The 27,698-nt window shown below is 32.8% G+C and overlaps 3 protein-coding genes across 6 annotated transcripts; 1 reads left to right on the plus strand and 2 right to left on the minus strand.

Moving 5' to 3' along the window:
• Window positions 1-1,196: 1,196 nt before the first annotated feature.
• LOC125608910 (putative ubiquitin carboxyl-terminal hydrolase 11) lies at window positions 1,197-6,870 on the plus strand. Its single transcript, XM_048779549.1, has 12 exons — window positions 1,197-2,932; window positions 3,049-3,225; window positions 3,294-3,432; window positions 3,511-3,570; window positions 3,651-3,749; window positions 3,812-4,120; window positions 4,198-4,338; window positions 4,418-4,588; window positions 4,674-4,931; window positions 5,007-5,161; window positions 5,227-5,932; window positions 6,021-6,870. The coding sequence occupies exons 1-12, from the start codon at window positions 2,817-2,819 to the stop codon at window positions 6,165-6,167; spliced, it is 2,478 nt and encodes an 825-aa protein (XP_048635506.1). The 5' UTR covers window positions 1,197-2,816; the 3' UTR covers window positions 6,168-6,870.
• A 3,534-nt stretch (window positions 6,871-10,404) lies between these two features.
• On the minus strand, window positions 10,405-16,674 carry LOC111212542 (granule-bound starch synthase 1, chloroplastic/amyloplastic). 4 transcript variants are annotated; one of them, XM_048779552.1, is made up of 15 exons: window positions 16,500-16,562; window positions 16,266-16,420; window positions 15,911-16,028; window positions 13,554-14,792; window positions 13,089-13,472; window positions 12,934-13,014; window positions 12,760-12,858; window positions 12,601-12,690; window positions 12,224-12,287; window positions 12,027-12,127; window positions 11,814-11,923; window positions 11,310-11,730; window positions 10,969-11,247; window positions 10,748-10,876; window positions 10,405-10,672 (listed from the first exon to the last, which is right to left on the minus strand). In XM_048779552.1, exons 5-15 carry the CDS (start codon window positions 13,443-13,445, stop codon window positions 10,556-10,558), a joined length of 1,848 nt encoding a protein of 615 aa, XP_048635509.1. In that variant the 5' UTR covers window positions 13,446-13,472; window positions 13,554-14,792; window positions 15,911-16,028; window positions 16,266-16,420; window positions 16,500-16,562; the 3' UTR covers window positions 10,405-10,555. The 4 variants fall into 4 exon arrangements, with proteins under 4 accessions (XP_048635509.1, XP_048635508.1, XP_048635507.1 ...); XM_048779551.1 differs by having other exon boundaries at window positions 16,266-16,669; XM_048779550.1 differs by having other exon boundaries at window positions 13,554-16,028; window positions 16,266-16,674.
• A 7,162-nt stretch (window positions 16,675-23,836) lies between these two features.
• LOC111212541 (UDP-glycosyltransferase 91C1-like) lies at window positions 23,837-25,507 on the minus strand. The gene has a single exon (XM_022714096.2). The coding sequence runs from the start codon at window positions 25,379-25,381 to the stop codon at window positions 24,020-24,022; it is 1,362 nt and encodes a 453-aa protein (XP_022569817.1). The 5' UTR covers window positions 25,382-25,507; the 3' UTR covers window positions 23,837-24,019.
• Window positions 25,508-27,698: the final 2,191 nt, after the last annotated feature.

The following is a 27,698-nucleotide window of genomic DNA, read 5'->3' on the forward strand; positions in this document are numbered from 1 at the left end:
TTCTCAGAAAAAAATGTTATTGATCTTTATAATTAAAACCAAAAATTTTTAATAAAAGTTATGATATGATCTTAGAATAAAAAGAAATAAAAATAGATTGTATTTATTATTTTAATATAAAGTAAATATTCAAATATTTTATAAAATTAAAATATATTCTAATATGAAATAGTTTAGTGTAATTCACCCGCCCGTAGGGCGGACCAACCTCTAGTACTAATAAAAGAGACTATTTGAGGCTCTATGGAATGTTCATCTCAACATAAAATCCTTCTTCCAAAAGATGCCACACGACATTAATACATTATAAAAACAAAGTAAATATACAATAAAAGAAACAAAAATATTACATTAAACATCTATTGTAATATTACTATTTGATATAAAAGGAAGAAAATTAAAATAAGTAAATACACAATATAAGAAATGGAAATACTACATTAAACATCTATTTAAAAATGTATAGTTTTACATTTTTATATTAAATTATAAGAAAACATAAAAAGATGTAAATATACAATAGAAGAAAAATAAATATTACATTAAACATCTATCATAATATTACCATTTGATGAAAGGCAAAATAATTAAAATAAATAAATATATAATATAAGAAAAATAAATAATAATTAAATGTACAATATAAGAAATGGAATATTACATTAAACATCTATCTGAAAAATTTATAGTTATACATTTTTATCATTTCCATTATTATATTACAGCAAAAAATAAAGAATAAGTAAATATACAATAGAAGAAACATAAATATTACATTAAACATCTATCGTAATATTACCATTTGATATAAAAACAAAAAAAATAAAATAAGTAAATATATAATTAAGGAAAAAACAAATAATAAGTATATACACAATATAAGAAATAAAAATACTACATTAAACATCTATCTTAAAAAAGTGTACACATATTGGTAAAAGAATCTGACTCCCAAGAATCATTTTATCTCCAATAGTCTCAAACCACCCATTCATTCTTAAGAGAAGACAATTTCCAATAAAAGTATGTTATGCAATGACCATAAACAAAAAAAAAAAAAAAATTTACCTACCCATCATTCAATCTTGCGGTTATTGCGTTTGCAAGTGCAAAGGAATATTACCATGCACATAATTGTTTTCAGTTCTTTCAGCTCATCACATAAATGAGCAATAATCATTCTTCCCTAAGAACAAAAAGAAAAAAAAAATATAACGAGTTACAATTTTTCGAAATGAAATACAACTAAGAAACCAAGTCCAGTCCAAAATCGCAATCCGAACGCAAACAATAGTAGGACACAACCAAATCTATCATAAACAACTGCAACACAAGGATTCAGGGACACAACCAAATGTATCATAAACAACACACCAGCCATAAACACAGAGCATGATTTCAAAAGCAACCAGCTGTGTCATTGCCAAAACAGATGAAAAGGAGCCCACTGCCACAAACCAGAATTAAAAAAGTTACAAAAAACATGATGCTAACAAAGAGCAAAGGTGATAACCGCAAAAGATGTCATAGATGGAGCAGACAGAGAAATTTACCATTAGAACCACACTTTTTATTTACCTAAAAATATTATAATAAAATTTTAATTTAAACAAAGTTATAATTGTGTAAAAATCTTATAAAAATTAAAACTAAATACGGTTGATTTTCAACTGTCATAAATAAAACGTACTTGTTGTAAAATAAAAATAGAATTTTTTGAAAATATTCATTTTTAGAAGTAAGAATAGAAGAATACATTGGAGAGAAACACATCTCTATTTTAGAATTATTCTATTTTCTGATCCAGGTTTTGACCCATCATGACGCATTTCAATGATGTGGGAAGACTATAAGAGTTTTTAAATGAACTATTTTATAAATTCCTTAACTAATAATTAAATCTAGAATTCAAATTACATAAAATAGTTTTTAAACTAACATATAAAATCTAAAAGACCTTAAATAGGTATTTTGACCCAAATATCACACAAAAATAGATTTCATTAAAGAGGTAAAAGACATTTTTAACCTTGCTTTATAAATGTAAATAAATATTTGAATAAACAATTTTCTTTATTTTTAAAAATACCTTTTTTTAATTCCAACTGTTTTTTTTATTTTTACTTTTTATTGTTTAAATCTGAAAATTCATTTTGAAACTATTTTAATTTTTTAAAAAAGTTCCTAAACCGTAATCTCTTGTGAAACTCCATCCTTCAAATATAAACACTAAATATAAATTAATTAATTTTAAATAATAAGTATCTTTTTGCCTCTTTAATTAAACTCTTTGATCATTTTGACTTTGTACGATATATTTATGGACAATTCTCTCAAATAGTCACTTTTGAATTTTTATCGCAAAAATAGTCTTCAAAAAATAAAATGACCAAAATAGCTTTTTTATTTTGAAAATTTTAATTTTAATTTTTTTTAAATTTGAAACCCTATCTCCAAAACTCCACCCCTTAATTATAAGTCATTTAATAAAATATTTTTTGGTCATTTTTCTCATTGGAATCTCTTTTGTGAAAATAAACTAAAAATAGCTACTAAGGGAATTTCTCTTCTACTTATGTTTAAATATTTTGGTCCAAAAATGAAAAAGTCTTAACAATTAGAATTGCGAAGAGAAAAAATTAAACAGATATATATATATATGTATTAATATAAAGAATAGAAAAAGAAACGAAAAATTGGCGCTTGGGGATTGGCCGTTGTTTCTGTTAAGGGGGAGAAGAGGAAAGGGGTCTCTGGTCTGTCTTCTTCTAGATACAACTGTACGTTGACCTTGCGTGCATCTTAACACGACGAAGATGGAAACGCATGTTCCGTGCACTCTCGAGGAAGAAAGACGTATTGTGACGGAGCTGATTAGCGAAGCCGGAGATAATCTGAAAGAGGGCAACTTGTATTTCGTCATCTCTAACAGGTCTCCCCTCCATGCAAATTGTGCACCTCATCGGACTCATGATCTTGGGTTCTTGTTTGAAAAATTTTGAAGATCTTAAGCTTCTTGTACAAGTTACATTCTTGATGTTAATGCAGGTGGTATACAAGCTGGCAGAGATCTAGTAGAGAGCCTACTAGGCCCGGTCCGATTGACAATCATGATATTATCGATACCCAAAGTGACGCTAGTGATCCGCAGCTTTGTAGGAGGCTTGAGGAAGGCGTCGACTACGTTCTTGTTCCTCAACAAGTTTGGAAAAAACTCGTGGAATGGTTATTGTTTCCTCTGATACTACTGGGTCTACTTTTTCAAAGGGCTCATCTGTTTCTATGTCTTTCAGGTATAAAGGAGGTCCTACTATACAGCGAAAGTTAATCTGTCAAAGGTTTCAGAGCTACAGTGTGGAGGTTTATCCACTCTGCCTTAAGCTGACAGACAGTAGAGACAAGAGCAGTGCAACCATAAGGTTGAGCAAACAGGTATGAAGTTTTTGTGGAAAGTGAAACACTTTGTGCTTTGTTCCCTTCTGATATATATGGATTATGGTGATGTATCAGGCTTCTGTAGGTCTACTATATGAGTTGGTTTGTTCTGCAAGAGGTGTCTCAAAAGAAAAGGTGTCTGCTCTTAACCTTTGTTCTCTTCATTCTTCCTTGTAATGGTTGCTCCGTGTTTGATTGATTATATGTATAACTAGGCTCGCATCTGGGATTACTTCGAGAAGAAGAAAAGCGTACTCTTGGATCCTTCATCTGAAAGAACCTTGGAGGAATCGTGCCTTCAAGTAGACCATGATGTAAGTGTCTGACAGCTTTTGATGGTTAAAAGGCCACGCTGAAGAGTTTGTATCCTATGCAGATTCTTCTTGAAGTTGATGAGAATGCGTCTTCTAAGTATGACATGAGCTCGGCGGGCAATGAGTTAGCTCTTGTACCTGTAGGGCCTACGAGATCAGATGCTACCAATACTACGCCTGGTGCTAATGGTCACTCCTCGAGTGGTTTTGGGGAAAGAGAAAAGAGAGGCTTAAGAGGATTGCATAATTTGGGAAACACGTGTTTTATGAATAGCACTCTTCAGTGTTTAGCTCATACGCCTCCTTTCGTTGACTATTTCTTGAAAGATTACAGCGATGACATAAATGAAGATAATCCTTTGGGAATGCGAGTAAGTAACTTGAATTGGTTTGTTTATATTTCCTTCCCCCGTGTGAAAATTTATTTATAGAATCGGTCGGTATGCAGGGTGAGCTTGCGACTGCGGTTGGTGAGCTTCTGAGGAAGCTGTGGTCTTCTGGAAAAAATGCAGTTGCGCCACGCTTTTTTAAGACAAAACTTGATAGATTTGCACCTCAATTTAGTGGTTATAATCAGCATGATTGTCAAGTAAGTCATGTACTCTCAAGTTGATAACTAAGAGAAAAATAGATTGTCTTACTAATAATGTTAACTCTTTGGTTTCCAGGAAGTCCTTTCTTTCCTATTGGATGGGCTTCATGAAGACTTGAACAAGGTTAAACAAAAAACTTACACTGAATCTAAAGATTCAGATGGTCGTCCAGATGATGAAGTAGCCGAAGAAATGTGGAAATATCACAAGGCTCGTAATGACTCCGTGATTGTTGATGTCTGCCAAGTACGCAATTCCTCCTGAATGAGCTTTGAAGTTTCTGCCACTTCTCTCTATGTTCTGACCGTTTCTTATGTGTTTTCACGTTTAGGGACAATACAAGTCAACACTTGTCTGCCCAGATTGTGGAAAATTCTCAATCACCTTTGATCCCTTCATGTACTTAACTTTGCCGTTGCCAACAAGTCTCACTCGGTCAATGACTGTTTCAGTGTTTTACGGCGACGGTAACCGTTTTCGGACGCCATACACAGTAACAGTTCCTAAAGATGGTTCATTGGGAGATCTAAGTAATGCAATAGGCGCCGCTTGCGGCTTGAAAGACGATGAAAGCCTTTTACTCGCAGATGTAATAATTTTGTCTGAGTCTTTTAGGTTGTTCATGTAAAAAGACTCAACTAAAATGTTGGATTTTCCCTTTCAGGTGTATGCTCACAAGGTCTATAAATATCTTGAGACTCCACTGCTGTCTCTGAGTGAGATAAGAGACAACGACCGTATTGTCGCATATAGGTTCAACCAGATGCACAGAGGACCAGGAAAAGCCAAACTAGAGATTCTTCACTCGGAGCAGAAACAGTAAGCATTCGAGAATTCTTTAGGTTCTGTCTATCTTTCAAATCTCACAGGTCTGATTTTGGCAGAGACGCAGAGATTTCTGGAAAGTTATTTGGAATTCCCCTTGTTACTTATGTCAACTCAGAACGACATAGTGGAAGTGACATTGATGCAATTATTTCTGGATTGCTATCACCGCTACACCGGACTCATTCATCATCTGGAAGCTTAGAGGATACTACAGTTGGTGAAAAAGAGTTTTCTTTCAGCGTCTTCTGGTTAGATCGTTATTCTTCCAGTCTCAAGCCACTTGAGTCCGATTTTGTTCCGAATCCTCTTAGTGCTACAAGGCTCGTAGTCAAGTGGGACGAGAAAGAGCATGAAAAATATGATTCAAGCAGCTACTTGAATGATCTACCTGAGGTTTATAAAGCAACTTCCTCGGTGGCGGAAAAGGTTTCTTTGTTTTCATGCTTGGAAGCCTTTCTAGCAGAAGAGCCTCTCGGACCAGATGATATGTGGTGTTGTCCTGCTTGCAAAGAACACAGGCAAGCGAACAAGAAGCTGAACTTGTGGAAGTTGCCAGAGATTCTTGTGTTCCACCTAAAACGGTTCGCCTATACCAGATTTTTAAAGAGTAAGATTGATACGTTCGTGGATTTTCCGATTCATGACTTAGATTTAAGCAAGTACGTGAAGAATAAAGAGGGTGAGTCGTATCTTTACGAACTGTATGCGATTAGCAATCATTACGGTGGTATGGGAGGTGGTCACTACACTGCTTATGCTAAGGTTTTGTACCATCTAACTTGATCTTTTGTTATTTGTGCATGCCTAATGAGTGTAATGACAAATGTGTGGGGCTATTTCCTTTTTGCAGTTGATGGACGAGAACAAGTGGTACGAGTTTGATGACAGCCGTGTTTCACCTATAGATGAGCCTAAGATCAAGAGTCCGGCCGCATATGTTTTGTTCTATCGAAGAGTGAGAAGTGAGTCAGAGGCATCGAGTATGGATGAGGATTAGTTCGGAAAATACCCTTTGCGTTCTTCAGGACTCAATGCAAAGTTTGCTGATTTGCTCAAGGTTCATTCATTGATTCTAAAGATTGTTTGATTAGGGCTTTTACCTTGGTCCCAGCGAGGGAAATTTTTGGGGGAAACAGATTATAGAGTATCTAGGTGGGCGGGAGAAAAATTGGCATATTGTTGTTCTTCTTACATTTGCAAAGTGACGGTGGTTAACTAATTACGTACAAGTTAATGCTGCAACAGATTATTTGGTCTTAGCGGCATGTTTACTGATTTGAGACAGGAGAAAAACCTTTCAAGGAAGACAATCATTTTGAAAACAAAAATTTTGGTCCAATATCGAATAACTCTAAGTTGATTATTCTCTAGCACACATTTTGAGTTTCTTTTACATTCATAAACACTTTTTATATATGACATTTTTTTGTGGCTTCGACTGGTTTTTTGGATAACTATACCGTTAAAAGGAAAGAGAATGTTGGCTTTTTTATTATTTTTCTTATTCTTCTTTATGTTTTACTTACTTTTGTATTAAAATCTAAAATATATTAAACAAAAATAATTGTCATAATAAACTATATATAAAATTCTCTATCTTTTAATATCCATTTTCGTATATATATGTTAAATTGTAAACAAAATTAATTGTGAACGTGGACACCAAAGTATGGATAGTAGAGTAATACACTAGTTATGGACATGGACGCCTTAACACAAAGGTCGTTGGCTGATACCTTTAAAACCTTGTTCTTCGCTAAAGTCTCCAGGAAAGAAAAAACCCACATAACCAAGTTTCTACCGTTACTCCCACCATCACCGGCACCACTGACACCTTCACCACAATCGAGTTTCGGTTCTAACTCGTTATAGGTCTCATCTTTCGATCCGATGTACACCGATCTGCTGGAGACTTCTCTCGTAACCACATCCAATCCAACGCAACTAGCTCTCAATCTCTGATAAGACAGCTCGATCATAGCTGTCTTATCAAAGATCTGATGTTATATACATATTATTTTTACTTATTATTATTTGTTTAACATTTTTCATATTATGAAATAAATTAAGAAATATATATTGAATAATTTATAAATTATAAAAATTTTACATGTAAAATTAAATTGAGACATATACATTAATTAAAGAAATCACTTTTGTTTATTTACAATCATTTTGTGGTAAATACATTAAAACAATTATTTTATTCTATTTGTATTGTATGTAATTAAATTTAAATAATATTTACGTAGATATATAATATATTTTCAATAGGAGTATCTACTAAATGAAATTTCCTAATCATATGATTTTATGATTATTTGTATCTTTAACAAAAATGTTAAACCATTAATAACAAAACTTTTAGTGTGGGACTTTTAAAATTTTAATAATTTAATCCTTCTTGAAAATTCAATTCAAATTTTGAAATTAAAATATTAAGTTCCCAATTTCAAAAATTTGAAACTATTGATCACAAAATTTTCATTGTGAGACTTTTAACAGTTTTTGTAATTTATAGTTGTTTTAAAAAATTCAAAAATATAACATATACGAAAATAATCTAAATTATGGATATGTAAATTGAGGATATTTAAATTGTTATCAAATATTTATTATGAAAATAATTAATTGTCAAGTATATATTCTATTCACTTTTGGTAATTCCGTAGCTTTAATTTAAGGAAAGAATGAAACATATTAATTGTAGATTGTTAATTAATTTATGGTTAGTTTAACAAAAAGTATCTAATATATGTTAAGTGAACCAACATATGTTTCTATAAACTTTAAGAACCAACATATGTTTCTATATAGGGGATTCATTTAGAACAATCATAATCATTTAGTACGTTTAGAATATAATTGTTTTTATTTTCATTTACTCTTTCACATTAAATAAGGAATAGCATGTTTAAAAATATAGTTTAAATAATATTTTTACATTTTAAAAAGAAAAAGAAAAAACTTTGCAACTGATATCCTATCCTGCAAAACCTTATTCACTCAAACCTGATTTTAGGCAACTCTCCTTAGCTGTCAATTTGTATGCTGCTCTGAATCTCTTTGTTCACCAGTGAGACTAATCTCCACTTCAACCCTTGTTCCTCCTCTCTTTACCAAGTTTCACCACTCCTCCTTCCCTTTTCCTTCTCATCGGTTTATTTGTCATCTATCTCTTTCGGTTTTTTCATCTTTGAAAATCAGAGTTAATCAATGGTGAAAAATCACTTTTCGTTGCCGGTGATGACCAGTATCCCATTTCCCTTCTCCTGTTTTTCTTCTTCCACTGCCATTCTTCCTTATCAGTAATTTACGGTTATGGTTTTCTCGAACCTTTTTTTTTTCTTGTTAGATTGACGTAATGTTCATGTGTAGATATATGAAATTGTATAAGACATCTATGTGAATTTGAGAGAGACCAGTTTAGGATATATAAACTTTTTGTTGTGATTTGGTCAGGTTTGATAGTGTTTGATTGCCGATTGTAATATGAAGTATGTGATTTTCTTTGTGTTGAATTACATGAATTGTTAATTTTTGATTGTCTAATTATATTTTAATGTTTTTTCATTTTTTATAAGTATGGATTCGAGTTGCCAAAATCGAAAAGAATACTGAAACAGAAATTCAGAAGATAAACAACACATGCAAACTGGCAATTCCAAAGATAGTGAAGACAACTTTTCGGGATGAGTATAATAAAGTGATGAAAGACTTTGAATTAGTACAACACTAAATTGCGGCTATGAAATCCAGATTGGATGGCTTTCTTGAGCTCCTTGTTCAGTTTTCAAATCATAAAGACATGCTAATATTTTTGAAGGATAAAAATTCAAAGTATATTGTTTGTTACACCATTATAGCACTGGCGATCTGCCTTCACATGAAAGAACGAGACTAGTGTGAGACGTTGGCATATAAGTTCCGGTTTTTGTCCATGGTAACCACTGGCTCTCTTTGTGCATAAATTTTGTTACTTAAATAATTGAAGTCTTTAATTGTGCGGGAATATATCATAACAAGGACATGAAACCATTAACCATCCTCATCCTTTGGATTGTCAAAGCTGTGCAGTCACCGACTAACAGAATCATTTTGATATTCTAGATATCACACTATATTTAGTCATATGTGTGTTGATGCCCTTCCTAAACAAAACAAGAGCCGTAGTGATTGGGGAGTGTATACATTGGAATTCATTGAGTTCCACTTTCTAAGCTTAAATTTATTTTTGGTGAACGGCGACAAAGTTCTTAAAGACCAATATAAGACTTCATATAATCTATAAAAAACAGCAAATGATCATGTACTGACATTAAATATGTCAAAATACACATCTCGTTTCTGGCGACATTGTTCAATGGCGCACACGAAATCAGAGATAGAGATCCGATTTAAGATTATTGATGCTTGAATATGAGTTTGATTACTAATTAGAGGGATTCGAGATGAGAGATAGATGAATGAGATCATGAAGATCGTGGTTGGGGAAGGAAGTTTCGAATTCGAAAATGAGAGATTGGGAATTTAGGGTTAGCAAGTTGGGTCGGATCGGGTTGATGGGTTATGGTGGTTGGGTTTGTAAATAAACTGAAGTTCTTAGGTTTCATGGTCTTTTTTTTCTATTTTCGAATTATTTTTAATTCATTTTTTAAATAGAAAAACAAGAGGTCCATTCTATATTTTTTTTTACCCTTTCTGTTATCGGATTTCACTTTGCTAAGGCAATTTTTTTGTTGTGTTTCAATTTAAAATCAACAGGTCCACCACATGTCTCTTTCGTTTAACTTTGATTTTGAGTTGTGTTAATAAAACATTGATCTTCTAGATTGTCTTTTGAAGTCAGCGCTCTGAATTCTATTATTCTTCCCAGTCTACTTGTCAATCGAAGAATCTGCTGCGCGCTTTGGGGGGGTAATTACGTGCTTGCTCCAACCGTAATGGGACGGGGATCCAAGTCCTCCGTGTTGGGCCTCAGTATCTATAATATCATATGTAATGCGCATTGGGCTTTTAATGAAATTCAGTTGACAAAAAAAAAAGAGTCCGAACATTGTAACGTGACATTCAAATCCCGCATAGAAAACAAACGCATCACTAGATTTGAAAAAGATATGGTTGTCTATTGGGCAAAGGAACATATTCTCTTCCATTACCCTTGTTCGATTATCGATGTAGCTAGCTAGTTGTCGTCTTTACACTTTCACAGCTTCCCTCGGGGCTCCGGATGATTAAACGAACATGCACTTATTATTATTTTAGAATTGAAACATCTCCCGTATATATACATAACCACAGGTAACGTAACACATTAATTTTACTCGTGTCTTCCCTAGTCCTAGTTTCTTCCACCAAACACGGTTTTCCTCAAAACTCACATTCTCAAGGTGTCGCTACGTTCTCCTTCGCCAGAGGAGCTATTTCTTCACCTTCGACTCCAGCTTCACTTCCGGCAACATCTAGTGACAATAGTACCTTCTCCCACAGTCTCGCTGGTCCCTGCATCCATCAATAAACGTCAAATCAGTTTCCATTAGCGCAAACCAAGCAAAAAGATAAACGAATGAAACGGACCTTCCAGGAGAAGTCTTGGTCCATGCAGTTCTTGACCATCTCATTCATAGCGGGTGTACCGTACACTGCAACAGCTCTAGCTACAGCCTTTGCTGTTGCAATCACATCATCTGGATCCACAACTTCACACTACAAACACACACACACACAGAGAAAAAAAACATTGTAAGACACAATTACTTGTAATGTCGGAAGAAACCGCAGCGTGTAAGTTTAGCTACCTTGACGTTGAATCTTCCAATGTGGAAACCTGTGAAGCCATCTTTAACAGTATCCACAAGCCCACCAGTAGATGCCACAATAGGGACGGTTCCATACCTCATGGCGTGCAGCTGAATGAGACCGCACGGCTCAAACCTGCTGGGGACAATGATGAAGTCAGCTCCTGCTGTGATCATATGAGCCAATGGCACGTTGAATTTCGCCACTCCAACCGCCTTCCCTGGGAACTTCTCTTCGAGTTCAAGAATCTGAGCCTCCATCTTCTTCTTACCGGTTCCCTGTCATAAAAACTTCATCAGACAAGATTCAAAAAGTTTGTGAACGCAAGTCCACTACTTACAAGGATCACCATCTGAACATTGAGGCCCATGAACTTGGAGATAGCTTCCACGAGAATATCAGAGCCCTTCTGCTCCTCCAATCTCCCAATGAAACCGATCACAGGGACATCCCTGTCCACTGGAAGTCCAACAGCGGCCTGAAGCGCTTCTTTGATCAGTGGCTTAGCTTCCGTTACAGTGGTAATGTCATATTTGATATCGATGTACTTGTCAGTAGCCGGGTTCCATTCTTGAACATCCATGCCGTTAATAATTCCAGAAACTGTTTTCATTCGAAGGTATGAATGCAGCTCCACGCCTCTATCGATCCCAGAGATGAGCTCTTGAGCATAGTATGGACTAACTGTTAAGACACGCCATGCTTCTAGAATCGCAGCCTTCATCCAGTTGATCTTCCTTCCTTTTACTGGCTTTTCGTAACTGTACACGGAACAAGAACACAGATATCAAGCTAAGGACAGAGAGAGTGTACTAATGTGTGTTTTTTTTTAAGGAATTAGTACCCGTCCATGAAGTCGAAAGAGCTCTTAAAGCTGTCAGGCAAATTGAGAAGAGAAAAGTCGTCAAAGGCAAATCTTCCTTGGTAGGCTATGTTGTGAATGCAGAACACAACCTGTTAGATCAGACGACTATAGATTAGTTGATGTTACTGTCTATGATTTTGGCAAACCAAGTATCTAGCTACCGTAACAAAGGAGTACAAAAAGTTCATTTACCTTTGCATTCATGTAGATTCCGCGTGACTGATACATAGACTTGAGGTAACAAGGAAGGAGAGCAGTGTGCCAATCATTGGCAACAAACACCACATCTTCCCCTATAATAACATCATAGATTGGTTTACAATCCCTTTTCTTTTCAGAATGCAGAGTGTTTTCAAAAGCTTTTACAAGAAATTGAAAACCATTCTCACCATATGGTCCAGAGAAATACTTGCTGCTGTTCAGGTTTAGAACCCGTGGTGCCTCAAGAGCAGCCTGCCAACGACCAAAAGTAAATCAAGTTATCATATGTTGTTCAAACACAGATTCTGAAGTAGCTATCTTCAAAAAACAGTTTTCTTTTTGGGCTTCAAGTTTCAGCCAAATGGAGTTTAACAAGATAGGTTGTAAGATTTGAGATGATTGGTTAGCCTAAGAAGGTAGGATTTAAATCTAAGTGATCATTCTCTAATATTCTCTCTAACTTGGCACTTGATAGAGAAAAAAAATCTCATAAAGATGGAAGGAGCTCGGTCTTGACACAGAAAACAAACCAAGATTGAGAAACAAGAAGGGAAAGAGTGTTTACCTGACACAACAAACTGAACCGGAGTTGGTTGTCAGTGTAGTCTACTCCAGTTATAGGACCATAGATTTTGGATCCAGTTTTGCCCACAACCTACCTTAGTATTCTCTGTGAGATCATAGCTTGAATGATCTTGTTGATTAGGTAAACAAGAAAACAAACCTTTGCAAGGAAGAGTGGATGGTCGACAAAGACACGATCAACTCCTCGTTTGTAGCAGTGAAAGAAACGCACGTCCTCAACTTTATCTCCAACTTTTATCTACATCATTATCAGCAGATAACATTACGAGATGCTTGATTGTTGTTGAAGGTCCATATAAGAGTAACAATGTACCTGAACCACTACACAGGTGTCCCAAGCATCTTTATATTGGTCATACCGAGGGCATACTGTCATCACACGGTGGCCTCTTGCCTAACAAAAAAAAGAAAAAACATAAACATAATGGTCCATCAAAGACGTCATGCATATATATATATTGAACTTACGGCGAGAGCTGGAGGAAGACCACCTAAGACATCACCAAGGCCACCGGTTTTGCTCCATGGACCAACCTCAGCACCAATAAAGATCATAGACATGCCTTTCTCACACACAATCTTACCCACACGTTTAGCTTTAGGAGCATTCTGCTGTAATCCCTTTGAGGATTTAGCAGAAACAGCTTTGGCTTGACATCTCCTCTGAAGCCTATCCACCATGTTGAAGGATCTTAGCCCACAGTGAGTCATGGATTGACACTTGAAGCTGATCTGAGACAGATTGGCGTTGGCCTCAGAGCCTGAAGCTCCTCCATGGTTGTTGTTGACAAGCGAGACAAAATGGGAACCTGTCACATATGCCATCTTGCGAGAGAGAGAGACCCTTTTCACCTAAACATTGCAACAGGAAGAAGAACTCACAAATCGATGCTTTTTCAGCAGAAAGATAACATCTTTGCGAAGAAAACTTACAGATGAAGATGTGATCAGACAGCGAGAGAGGTGAGGAGAAAACGAGGAAGAAGGAGGTCCGTTTATGTAAAGAGGAGAGTGGAAGCTGGACTGACCAAATTTAACACGTGGCGTTATTACAGTAGTTGAGTTTGCCTATGGATGCGATTTCCATCACATGAGAGTGGGCAATGGCATTCTCCGAGAATATGCCTTCAATCCTGAGGCTCTTAAATTTCATCTGGGAAGAAGGACGTTTTCGTGCGTACGTTTCTTCCACTTGCTAAGAATCCACGGCTGAGATTTGCCTCTGAACATTGCCCAGTTTGTGGGTCCCGTGGTTATAGAAGTGTTTTGTTTGTCGTCGTGTACCTTGAACGTGTCTTTGGACGACATCTCTTCTTGGCCCATTTGTTTAATTGACGGTCGATATTTTTTTGTCATGTTTTTTTTTCTTCTTCTTATTGTCTCTGATAAGTTTTTATTTCTTTTTTTTTTGAACAATTTTAGTTTTTTTTTTTATTTCTAAAGAGTAAAAGTATAGAGTAAAAGACAGTTACTCAATGACCAAAAAAAAAAAAAAAAAGACAGTTACTCTTAGGGCAATTGTCAATAATAGCACCTTTTGAAGTTTATGTCTCAAAAATAGCACTAGAAGGAGAAAGTCACAAAAATGACATTCATTAAAGGGTAAAATATCCATAATACCCTTGGTTTAAAATAAATAAATAAATAAATAAAATAAAAATACAAAAATGAAAAAAAAAAATTTTTATAGTTTCAGATTATATGTTTTCAGATTCGAAATTTTTATAAATTTTTTCTTGAATTGTTTTTCGAATTTTTTTTTTTTTTTTTTAATTTTATTTTTATAATTTAAAAATACTTTTTGAAACTGTTTTTAAAATTTTATTTTTTATTTTAGTATTTATTTTTTATAAAATTTTAAACCTTAATTCCAAAACCACACCCCTTAACTCTAAACCCTAAGGTTTGGATTAATTAACCCAAGGGGTATAAGTATATATTTACCTCTTTAATGAAACCTATTTTTGTGAATTTGAGCCTTGAGTGCTACTTTGGGAACAAAAACTTAGTTTAGTGCTATCCTAGTCTTTTTCTCTTACTCTTATTACTTCTTTTTTTTTGCGCAATACTCTTATTACTTTTTTTTCTTAAATGGAAAACCAAATCTTACTCAAATGTTTCGTCTTTTCTTGTTTTATGGTATTACTTTACCTCCTTTCATTAAAGAGACACCTAAAGCAACAGAAAATAAATATATAATTATTAATATTTTTCCTTTTCTTTTTTCTTTCTTCTTTCTTCTTTACTTATTCTATGTTACTCTAATATATTACTTGACATTTCATTAATAAATTTTAATTTATTTCTGTGAAATAATCCTATTTGAATATATTGTTTAAGAAAGAAATCAGATATAGTGATTTTAGATCATAGTTCGTTGTATTTATTATCATTTTAACATATTAAATTTATTATGTGTATGCATAAAAATAGAATTAAGAAAAAAAGAAATCTAAAATATAAGTTTGGCAAAGATGGAATTTCATGGGTTAGTCATCTAATCTTTTCAATGAGAACTACGTTACAAAAATATTTAGAGCAAGTCTATTGGTAAGAACCTCTAATGGATTCTTATGAATAAAGTAGTAGTTAATTTGGTGATTTGGGAAGTTAAGAACCTATGTTAGTTAAATTGATTTTTTCTTCCTCCAATGGGAGAACCTCATAGGGGTTCTTAATTTTTTTTTTTTTAAAGTTGAATGATTTAAAATAAAAGCATACATAAATTTTTTTAAGAAAAATGACATAAAAGCATATTAGAAGAGGAAGAAGCCATTTAGAACAGAAATGTTTTTGGTGAAATGGTAAGAGAAACAGAAATATTTTGTGAAATTTTTGGTGAAATCATTTGTTGCAAATTTGCAATTGCGCTCAATTTTTGGTGAAATCGTTGTCTCATGGTGAAGAATTTGTGGCTGATGTTGTTCAAAGCAGGGAATTGCAATTTCGCTCAATTGCAGTAAAAACTCATATACATTTAGTCTCATCAGAGAGATGTGTGAATTAATGTGATGCTGACTTATGTCTATTACTAATTTCACAAAACTTTCTACGTAGTTTCATATATTGAATGCAACATTATAACAACCGAAACAAATCAACCAAAACTCGTACATTCTTCAGTTCTTTTCTTTTCAAACAAATCAACCAACACAACTTAATGTAAAGCAATCCTACCAACCTAATGACTGTCTAACGCCCAACCTAATCACTGTCTAACCAAGACAAGTTAATGCAAAGCACTCCTACCAGCTTTCCAATCTAACACACTAAAAGAAAACTCTACTAACCTCTTGCCAAATTAAATGAAGAAAAGATGCTTTGCCCAAGTTTGATCCGTCTCTGCCAGAGAGTGGGTGATGAACATTATCAGACCTTTGCGTTAACGTTTCCACCGGAGTGTTCTCTCTGCAAGAATAAAACAGATTGCATTTCAAGATTAAGCTATCTCTATACAAACAATTGAACAAATAAGAAGCTATCTCCTAACAAAATCAGAAGCTATCTCTATACAAAATCAGAAGCTATCTCTATACAAACCATTGAACAAAATCAGAAGCTATCTCTATACACAATCAGAAGCTCTCTCTATACACACCATAGCTTTATCTCTAACCTCAAACCAAACGGAAAAAAAGTACTAACCTCAAACCCACCATAGCTTTATCTCTTATTACATCGATTTGGTTCCATGTTCTTCCTCTCTCCCGGGTCTCTCGAATACAACGAGTTTTGGAACCAAATCGATGGAACCAAGTCGTGTAAAGATAGACAAACAGAGGAGATGCACAGAGCCAAATCTATTCTCAAATCGATTTGTATCAACCCAATTCACTAGACGAGCTTCAAATCAATACAAGAAAATCAAAAAATTTGAACCTCAACGGTGATTCCATTGACGGAATTGGAGGAGGAGGCAGTGATCGATCGGTTTCGTGACATGCAAATAGAGAAGAAGGAAGAAGAACGAAAGAAGAAGGAAGAAGAACGAAGAAGAATCGACGAAGAGAGAGAGAGAGAGAGAATAATTTTTTCCCTTTTGTCTTTAATGATTAGCCTATACAAACTGGACACGTCAGGGGTTTTAATCAATTCTTAAAGTCCCTGCTTTGACAGCGGTTCTGTTGTGTGAATGCATTTTTGATTTATTTTTTTTAAGTTATGCTCTAGAACTCCTTAGTCAAAACCTCCGATGGAGGTGGTCTTAGTTGATGTGTAATTAACAAAAATGTAAATGAAAATAAAATTGTACTTCAACTTTTTTTGTCGAATACATTTAATCAAGGTTTTTAAACTCGTCCCGGATACTGAACTGGATAATTTTCCGGGTCACCGGATTATTTGGTCCACCACGTGCAAATCACATGCTAATTAACTAATTAATTTTTATATAATAATATATTGGCTATTAAAAATATAATATATACTTTATATTTTAAAAAAAAAATATTAGAAAATACTTTGCTTTACGTTCTTATTTTTATTTTATTTGATATACAAAATATCAAAAAATAATTTAGACTATTTAACAATTGTTGTAACAAGTTAGGAGTAATGTCATCTAATAAAAATATCAAGATTCAAAATCCATAAGTATTTAAAATGTGAATAATAAAATTATAATTTAAATCCAAAAGTGAAATATCAAATTATAATAGATTGTCGATGACAAAAATAAACTAATACAAAATCATATTCACTGTTTTGGTTCTCTATATTATCGTTAACTTCATTTTCTTCAAGTGTCATAGTTAAATCTTCATCAAAATCTAAAATTCACAAATAAATAGTTTAATCGTCACTATACATGATAAAAATTAACATGAATACAAAACAGATTCTAATAACATAAACTAAAAAATATTTAAGAAAGAAAAAGTAAAAGCTACCTACTGGTTCAACTGCCGCTGGATTCCAGGTTTTAATATTTTTTACAAGTTTTATTAGGTTTCTCTTTTTAAAATAGTTTCTTCATAAAATTTAAACCCGATTTTATATCGGGTCACTGGTTTACCGGTTCGATCGCATGTCCGGGTTGAGTTTCAAAACACTGCATTTAATCCATAAACTAGACTTTGATCCGCGCACATGCGCGGATGTTATTTTAGTTTCAAATATATACTCCCTATATTCCTAAAAGTAGGATGTTTTACTGGATTTTGATGTTCTAATATATAAGATGTTTTTAATTTTCTAGGTAACTTTTACTTTATTAAAAACTGTGAACTCAATCATATTTTAATAGTCTATTTTGTAATTGGTTGAACACCATTAATTTATAGTTTTAATGATACTTTATAGGCAAAAAGTAGTTTTTTTAATATGTGTGTTCCTACCAAAACATCTTATATTTAGGAATAGAGGGAGTAATATTTATAATTGTTTTCAATTAGTACATGTTTGACTTTGCACAATACCAAGGCGGACAACCTAGCACGCAGTGCAAGGAAGCAACCGTCTTTCGTCGTTCACATGGATGCAAATCTCCCAACATGGTTCACAGAGTCTATATGAGTCTGTATAAGTTGATGACAAAAAAAAAAAAAATATATATATATATATATATATATATATTAATCTATTGGCTATTAAAAATATGATATATACTTTTTGTTCTTTAAAAACTTTATGTTTTTTAAAAAAAAATTGGAAATACTTTACTTTAGTTTCTTAGTTTTATTTTATTTGATATACAAAATATCAAAACATAATTTAGACTATTTAACAATTTTTGTAACAAGTTAGGAGTAATGGCATCTAATAAAAATATCAAGATTTAAAATCCATAAGTATTTAAAATGTGAATAATAAAATTATACTTTAAATCCAAAATAAAACAAAAGTAAAACATCAAATTATAATAGATTGTCGATAACAAAAATAAACTAATACAAAATTGTTAACTTCATTTTCTTCAAGTGGCATAGTTAAATCTTCATCAAAATCTAAAAATCGCAAAAAAATAGTTTAATCGTCAGCTATATATGATAAAAATTAACTTGAATACAAAATAGGTTCTAATAACATAAACTAAAAAAATCTAATAAAGAAAAAGTAAAAGTTACCTACTGGTTCAACCGTCGCCGGATTCCGGGTTTTAATACTTTACAAGTTTTATTAGGTTTTTAAAAATGGTTTCTTCATAAAACGCAAACCAGATTATATATTGGGTCACCGGGTATATGTAATTATGAATAATGTTATATGAAATAATGTTAAATGATAATGTTTAACATTATCTGATTGCAGTAATTTACTGTTTCAAATCTTCTACAGCTGATATCATATGAAAAAAGATACGTGGAAACTGATAGAACGGTCTCTTGGGAAATTCTGTGTAGCTGTACCTAGGCCTAGGCCTGGGACGGATCCAGATATCCGAGAAATTTAGGGTATCCAGATTTGGATCCGTCTGATCCGTCGAATTCGTGGTTTTTGGATATCTGGATTTCGGATATCCGTCTCGATATTCTATTATCCGGATCCGGATCCGTAAAAATAATATTTTTTTAAAAAAAATACTATTTTTTTAATATAATACATCAATTAAATATTTATATAAGATTTATAAATATATTTATATATGTCTACAATATTGTAAAAACTATAAGATAAGATTATAAGATAAGATTAATTCATGTATAAATATTAATATATCAAATATTAATATTAATGAAATTTAAAAATTAATGTGTTTTAAAAATACGGATCTGAATCCGGATATCCGGACCTAAAAATTAAGATATCAGGATCCGATTTAGACGGATCCAAGATTTTACTATCCGGATTCGGATCCGGGCACCCCGGATATTTTATTTTCGGAGCGGATCTCGGATCGAATCCGGATCTCGGATAATAAGTTCCAAGCCAACCCGGTTATCTAAAACGCGGTTTAGGCGGCCGCTTACGCAGTGCTTAGACGATATCCCTTATAATATCGTGGTAATTACCTTCTAAACGCATAAATAATTACATTATTGTAATAATAAGTAATTTATTATTTGTCAATTATATAATTATTATATTATATTATATATTTTATGAAAATAAAACAATATAAAATTTATCAGTAATAAATAATAATAATTAATACAAAATGTTATATATATTTAACATAATATTATAATTTATAAACACCTAGGGTGCATAATTAATTAGTGTTCGATTATTCGTTTTAGAGGCTAGGCATAGTATCACCGTCTGGTTAGCGCCTAGCACTTTTTTGAACACTGGCTGTAGCACATGCCCATTCCATTTCTGCAAACTATAAACTGAAACGGTTATTATAGAGACTTAACCACCCCACTATCTATCTTACTAAAACAAAAGTACAATTTAAAAAATGGAGAATTGATCAAATATGACTTAAAATTTCAATACAAATGCAAAATTAAACATCCTATTAAATCAATTACAAAGTAATCTAAGTAATTAGTATAATTACCATTATGTCCATATGACCAAATAACAAATCAAAATTTTATTTTACCATTTTATCATTTCAAAGTCTACACTTAACAAAAAAAATCTATTAGGAGGAGAGTTCTTAAGAAGTCAAAAATGAACAAAGGAGAAAACGGGTTCAATAAACAGAGAAAATGAAAAATATCAAATATCAGAGAAATGTATAAGAAAACGAGAATTCGGCCAAAAAAAACCTCAACTTTACACGAATTGCCAAAACAAACATAAACTTTGGAGCTGGCCAAAAAAACACCAAACTTTCATTGACTTTAGAATTAATTAACAATGTTTTCGCTGACTTGCCAATTTAGCTCGCCGTCAACAAATTTAACAGAAATATTTGACGTCGTTTATTGTTGACGTTAAGTGAAACGACGTCGTTTTCAAATGAGATGAAACGACGTCGTTTTACACGATTTGAAATTAAAAATATGTAAACCCCTAGATTCGAACCCAGGTTGGTTGGTCAAGTGAGAAGGTGTTTTACCACTGGGCTACTGGCACTTTAAATGTACTTACTAACATATTTACTTTTATTTGGTACATATTAAATATAAAAAATTTTCTAAAAAACTTAATAAGATCTTTAAAATTCCAAAAAAATTAAAAAAATAAAGAAGATTTTTATAAAAAATTTTCTAAAAAACTTAATAAGATCTTTAAAATTAATAAAAAAATTAAAAAAATAAAGAAGATTTTTATAAAAAATAAAAATTCTTCCAAAATTTTCTAAAAAATTAAAACAAACTTTAAATTCCAAAAATTTGAAAAAAATAAAGAAATTTTTTATAACATAAATTTTGAAATTAAAATTGAAAATAAAATTTTATTTTCTTTAAAAAAATAATAAAATATTTTTCTTTAAAAAAAATAAAAAAATCTTCCAAAAATTTCATAAAATTAATTTTGAATTAAAACTAAATATTTGTTTTTCTTTAAAAATTCCAAAATTTTCATTTTTTAAAAAAAAAATCCAAATTTTTAAAAATTATAATAAAATGCAAAAAATTAAAGTTAGAATTATCAACTTTTTATGTGTGTATAATTAATTTCAACTTTTAGCAAATGTATTAAAAAAATTGAAAATTTTGGAAGATTTTTTATTTTTTTGAAAAGAAAAAATAAAATTTTATTTTCTATTTTAATTTCAAAATTAATTTTATAAAAAAGTTCTTTATTTTTTCAATTTTTTGGAATTTTAAAAATCTTTTTAAGTTTTTAGAAAATTTTGGAAGAGTTTTTATTTTTTAAAAAGAAAAATAAAATTTTATTTTTAATTTTAATTTTTAAATTAATTTTATAAAAGTAAACATGTTAGTAAATACATTGAAAGTGCCTGTAGCCCAGTGGTAAAATACATTCCCATTTGACCAACCAACCTGGGTTCGAATCCATGGGTTTACATATTTTTAATTTCAAATCGTGTAAAACGACGTCGATGAAACGACGTCGTTTCACTTAACGTCAACAATAAACGACGTCAAATATTTCTGTTAAATTTGTTGACGGCGTGCTAAATTGGCAAGTCAGCGAAAACATTGTTAATTAATTCTAAAGTCAATGAAAGTTTGGTGTTTTTTTGGCCAGCCCCAAAGTTCATGTTTGTTTTGGCAATTCGTGTAAAGTTAAGGTTTTTTTTGGCCGAATTCCCACAATCCAACTTATAACATTTAAGAAGTAAACCCTTACACCAAAAAGACACAATAGCAACAAAAAAGGAACGCAAAAGGTCTAATCTCTCAAAAAAAAAAAAAAAATGATTACCTGTTTCGGAACGATTCGGTTCCCAAGAAAGGAAAATCAAATCTTTTTATTTACATCAAATCTTAGTTCATATAACCAATTAACGCCATAAACCAGAATCTTAAACCAAATTTTAAGATTCACAAGCCATTGGTCTCAATTACATCACCTAGCTTGGAATCGATATCCGATTTGGCCAACGATATGAGACAGACTGGACTCCGAAGGTTATTATTGGAGGTGGGTTTCACCCAACTCTAAATCCGGTTTGAGAATCCAGTCCAACATTTCAAATGCCCTTCAACCATGAAGAACTAAAGTCCAACAGCACCGAGATGATACGGTCAATCCAAAACGTAAAAGAGATCAGGTCATTAAAGACAGTCTTGATGTATCGAGTTTTTATAGGTTAAAGAGGAAGGAGGTGGAGAGTTAAGTTGTGTTACCACTGATGAGTAATCAAGGATCTTTGAAGAGGGATTCTAATAGTCAATTCTGTTACACCGGAAAAGAGCAACAAGTTATCAATACATTAAAGCCGTCGACACTCGTTACAAATTAGTTCAAAGTAAAAAAAAATATAATGATATATTTGGACTAAATGGTTTATATATTTTCGGGCCAATAACAGGCCTAGTAACAACTTGCAATGGCATACAAGGTTTGTCACATGAGAAGTAACTCCCCACTTGCTCATTTAATTTGCAGATGTGGATAGGCTGAGTTTTGAGCATGAATCCCTTTTATATATTAAATTTTTTTGTTAATATTTCCTTTCAATATAATTATTCTTTTTTTTTTAATTCACTCTATCCTAAGAAATAAACTTGTAGGAAAAGAAAGACCAGTAATAATAAATAAATTATTATTTTTTTCTTTAATTCACTCACTAGTGTGTTTGAGCGGGTTTTCGGGATTACTTGTTTTATATCTGGTGTCTGAGCTTGTTCCCATATGGTAGTTGCGTTCCTGGAAATCATTTTTCAAACTCAAATAATTAAACGTTCATCCCTTTCACTTTCATCTCTTTTTCGGCTTAGTTTAGCGTTTCTTTTCCTGCAGTTTATTGTGTTTCTCCACCATGCTCCTCCTAGAGCCGGCATAGGAGTGGAGGGGGGCAAGGGGGTGTTCACTCTAGGGCCTAAACTTTTTTTTTTGCATAAATAGTAATAAAATGATCTAATTTTTGTAAAAGAAAATTAAAAATAAGGTCCAAAAACATTTAAGTTACTGTAGACATATGTAAATAAATAAATTTAAAAACAATTTTGTCGACCTTGGCTTCACCTCAACTTTGACTTTTTCTTTTAGCCTAGTTTATGGGTTTAGTGTCTTTGCTAAACTTTGGCTCCGGATAGTGTGCATATCACCTTACCGGTTTATGACTCGAGAAAGATTGCAAACTTTTGTTGACTTTGTGTATACTCTTCTTAATATTAGATCAATAGATGACAAAAAAAAATTCTATAATACTCAGTAGGACAAACGATGTTTTGTTTCATTCAAGGAATATATCAATTTTATCTCTGAGGAGACTGCTAAGAACACGTTTAATGAAAGGTTCTTAAAATTAAATTCTTAGCGGAATATAAGAACGTGTCTCTTAACTTTTAACTAAAAAAAATTAAGAACCTGTTAAGCAAATTACTCTCTTCTTAACAAAGAAAGGTCTTCGACTCTTTGTAACATGACTGAATCAACATATATTTTACACGATTAATTGCATTGGCGCATACAGTCAAGACAGATAATAACATATGGAGTTTGTCTTGATGGCATGGCAAGCGTTTTGATCTGAAGCCAATACAAAGTCAATGCCTCATCACCAAAAAATATCTAATTGCTTCTTCAAAACTGAGAAGTTCTAAAACGGAATCTAAATGGAACCAAAATTCAATTTGAGTACCATTAACAATTTTTTCCCACCTACTAAAATGACATTTTTCTCTTTTTTTTTTTTTTTTTTTGGTCAAAACTAAAATAACATTTTTCTAAACTTACTTATCAACTGTTAAAAGAAGTTGAATGGTATTTAATTAAACTAAACACAGACGTAGCGTATCACATCATCTTGTTCTTTTAAGATAAACTAATGCAAGATATTAAATAACAGAAAACCATATGGAAATATTACATGCCTACTAGTACGACTAATCATTTCGATTTGCGAACTTGCAATGAGACGTGTTATACTATTTACTTCTCATATATCCGATAAGTTCGTCGACGTAGCGAGAATTCTCATCCATGTTCCCAAACAAACCCATCATGAGCTTTGTTTTTGCCCTAATGGACTCGCCTGCATCATCAACCATTGCCAATCGAACCGAGTGAGCCACCGAGTCAGAATCAAACGAGCCTTTTTCCTCATCTCTAGGGATCTCAACACCAAGTCCCTTCCCCTCCAACAGCCTAGTGTTGAGCCCTTGCTCATTCAACACCGGGAACAAGATAGGTACTCGGCCGAACCCTAACCCTTCCACCAATGAGTTCCAGCCGCAGTGCGTCAAGAACCCGCCCACCGAGCTGTGACTCAGTATTTTGACCTGAGGAACCCAGCCAACATTAACCATGCCACGTCCAGCAACTCGTTCCACGTACCCATCTAGAATCTGTGACTCGTTTCTTATAACCCAAAAGAAAGGCACCTCTGATTTCTCCAACCCATGAGCGAGCTCGGTGAACTCTGCTGGAGGAAGGCTCGCCTCGGTACCTAGTGCCACGTAGACAACTGAGTTAATGCTCTGCTTGTCGAGCCACTTCTTTATACCAACCCATGTTTTATCTCCTTCGACTTCGTCTTCAGTATCGGTTGGCAAAAACCCTGTCGGAAACACGGGTTTTCGATACAGATCTTTTAGTAAACCAAGCCACTCTGGTTCAAATCCCGTCGAGGTATGGACGAAGACCGCATCAGACTCAGAGATCGAGTAGCCGAACCGTGCAGAATCAGAGACTCCATTCGTATCTTTCCCCCTCTTGTCACCGACCAAAGTCACTTCGTGATAACGATATGCCATGTTCGATTGGAACGGGATCCACGGCGGCACGACCGTGAAGTCTTCCGGCGTAGATCTGACCCCTTCTAACAACAACGATGGCGGTCCCAAGAAGCAGAGAGAGGCTGCGTTAAAGATGCTGAAGAAGGCCTTCGAGATTCCCAGCTCCGCCGCAACTGGAGGAAGCCAGTGAGCAGCGTAGTCATATATGACCCAGTCCGGAGACTCCTCTTGGAGAAACTCCGTCAAAGGTTTCTGGAGGAGATCGAAGGCGGATTTGAGAGACGGTTGCTTGCTGTAAGTCACGTCCATGGAGCATTCGGAGCCAGGAGTTGAGCCGGGGAAGGGAACGAGAGGGAAAGAGACAAAGGTGATGAAGGAAGAGAGGCTTGATGGTAAATTGGGAAGTCTCTCGATGTTTCTTGGTGTCGATATGAAGGAGACCTTGTGACCCTTTTGCGCAAGCAACTTGGACATACGGAAAAACGGAAGAAGATGACCCATAGCAAGCCATGGAAACATGGCTACATGCATAGCTCCTTCTCCCCTCTCCATTTTTGTGTGTTATCTCTGCATCTCCAATAAACAGTCTAACTATCACATATATATATTAGAACTGGTTTAAGTCTGTAACTATCGCTACGTGGTTTAACTAAAAGACAATTTGGAATATGCTTCTCTTTTGAAATAAATTAGCGTCAACAATTTAGAATTTAAAAGACAAAACGGAAAGTTAATTAGTCGGCTCCACGTTTACAAACTTATAATATGTTATAAAAAGACCGCCAGTGTAGTAAGTCAAGAAGTGGATAGCTCAATAGCCTCGTTTTCAATTTTATTAGAGTTGGACTGGAGTTTGGTGCAAACTGCAATGTTTAGTCTTCACAAATATTATAAGAAAATAGGTTTTTTTCAAACCACCACAATGGATGAACTACAAAAAAAAAATATGTTCTTTACTCGTTCGTTAATCACTTAAAACTCGTTTTTTATTTGATCTAACTACAGTATTTGTAAATTTGTAATGCATACATGCTAAATACAATTAAGGGTTCTACGGACTACGAATATACTATCGCTACAAGAAAGTTCGTTTAACGCGATCATTTAAATACTTTACATCCATTAAAAATCTGTTTTCGATGGCAATTCATGTGACATCATATGATAGATATATGGTAACCAATTATCTAAACAAGCATTTTGGAGTATCTTATCATTTTATTACTCCCTCTGTTTATATATATAACTTTTTGTTTGTTTCACTAAGTTGTTTTCAAAGTCCAATGCAAAAAATAATACCAAAAATAATATTTAAACAAAAATTTAAGGGTTTTTAGTAATTAAACCCCATCAACTAAAGATGAATCGTAAAAGAAACTTTCAACTAAAAATCCTATGAAATAAATCATCAACTTTAATTTCGTTAACGTATGTTACCCTCCGTCTAAAAAACTGTGACGGTTGGTGACATACGTTAACGGTTTATATGTTGAGGGTTTATAATGTTAAAAACGTAGTTGAAGAGTTTTTTACTATTCCAAAATAGTTGAAAGGTTTTATCACTAAAATTCATTAAATGTTTTAAAATCATTATTATCGTTTAAACATTATTTTAGATTGATATAAGCCTTTAAAACAAATTTATAAATTTAAATACATTACTTTATGACCGATTTATAAAGCTTCATAATTATTTTAATACTTTGACATATGATTAATACAATTTCACAATGATTTTATAAGTTTTTACAATTTCTGCTACTTGCTAGACACTACTTAAGACTTAATATAACTTAGAAACATTAAATTATTTGATATTTGACAATGACGATATAAACACACAATTTTTCTTATATCATTATTGCCAAATATCAAATAATTTAATATTTTGTAGTTATATTAAGTTGTAATTAATGTATTAAAGTTTATAAATTAGTTTTAAAGGCTTATATCAATCTAATAAATATTTTAAAACATTTAATGAATTTTAGTCATAAAACCCCTCAACTATTTGAATCGTAAAAATCTCTTCAATTAAGTTTCCAACATTATAAACACTCAATTTTATAAATCGTTAACGTATGTCACTTTCCATCATGGTTTTATAGACAGAGGGTAACATACGTTAAGGAAATTAAAGTTGAACGTTTATTTCACATGATTTTAGTTGAGGGTTTTTTTACGATTCATCTTTAGTTGAGGGGTTTAATTACTAAAAACCCAAAATTTAAAAGCAAAGTTAAAAATATGATTTGTTATTGGTTCTCTCCTATCACTTCAATTAAATGCTAAAGTTATAAATGTGTTTTTTCTAAAAACTTGTGATTTTAGACAAAACTACTTATAATTGGAAACAGAGGGAATATGTTTTAGAAACACCTTTAAAGCTCTTTGTTCACTCGAAGATTTTGTTGAAACTAAAAACCAAAGAATATACATAGACGTAACCAAAGTTGGTAAGTTCAAAAGCTTCCGGATACTAAAGTGAAGAATTGAATAACCGCAGATAAACAGTAACATATAAAAACAATAAAAACATATATTATTTTTATTTTAACTTTTTTAGTAAGTTAGTTAGTTTGAGTCAAGTTAAAACTACTTATAATCGTTTGTAGCTACAACTGTAAGATTAAGGGAATTAAATCTCTCTCTATCTCTATTCTCTCTTCTACATATTCTCTCAACAATCTCTTCATCTACTCTATTATTCTTTATTCTATTTAAGTTAATTTCATATTCTCACATGGACAATAGTTCATATTCTCTTTATCTCTTCCGAATTCAATCTATTATATTTTACTTTTTCTAAATCGGACCATGGAAAAATTAATGCAAGTTAGTTGTTCCAATCTCTCTTAAGGGGTTAACT

This window comes from Brassica napus, chromosome A5, assembly GCF_020379485.1.
Source record: "Brassica napus cultivar Da-Ae chromosome A5, Da-Ae, whole genome shotgun sequence".
Lineage (NCBI taxonomy): Eukaryota > Viridiplantae > Streptophyta > Magnoliopsida > Brassicales > Brassicaceae > Brassica > Brassica napus.

Excerpts from the sequence above, each read along its gene's own strand:
- LOC111212541 (XM_022714096.2), bottom strand. The coding sequence starts at position 25,381 with ATGGAGAGGGGAGAAGGAGCTATGCATGTAGCCATGTTTCCATGGCTT.
- LOC111212542 (XM_048779550.1), bottom strand. The coding sequence starts at position 13,445 with ATGGCATATGTGACAGGTTCCCATTTTGTCTCGCTTGTCAACAACAAC. Across the intron at positions 12,128-12,223 it reads GTATTTCTCTGGACCATATG|GGGAAGATGTGGTGTTTGTT; the intron begins GTGAGAATGGTT and ends ATGTTATTATAG. Across the intron at positions 11,731-11,813 it reads TCTTTCGACTTCATGGACGG|TTACGAAAAGCCAGTAAAAG; the intron begins GTACTAATTCCT and ends TTCCGTGTACAG.
- LOC125608910 (XM_048779549.1), top strand. The coding sequence starts at position 2,817 with ATGGAAACGCATGTTCCGTGCACTCTCGAGGAAGAAAGACGTATTGTG. Across the intron at positions 3,433-3,510 it reads CCATAAGGTTGAGCAAACAG|GCTTCTGTAGGTCTACTATA; the intron begins GTATGAAGTTTT and ends GTGATGTATCAG. Across the intron at positions 4,339-4,417 it reads ATAATCAGCATGATTGTCAA|GAAGTCCTTTCTTTCCTATT; the intron begins GTAAGTCATGTA and ends TTTGGTTTCCAG.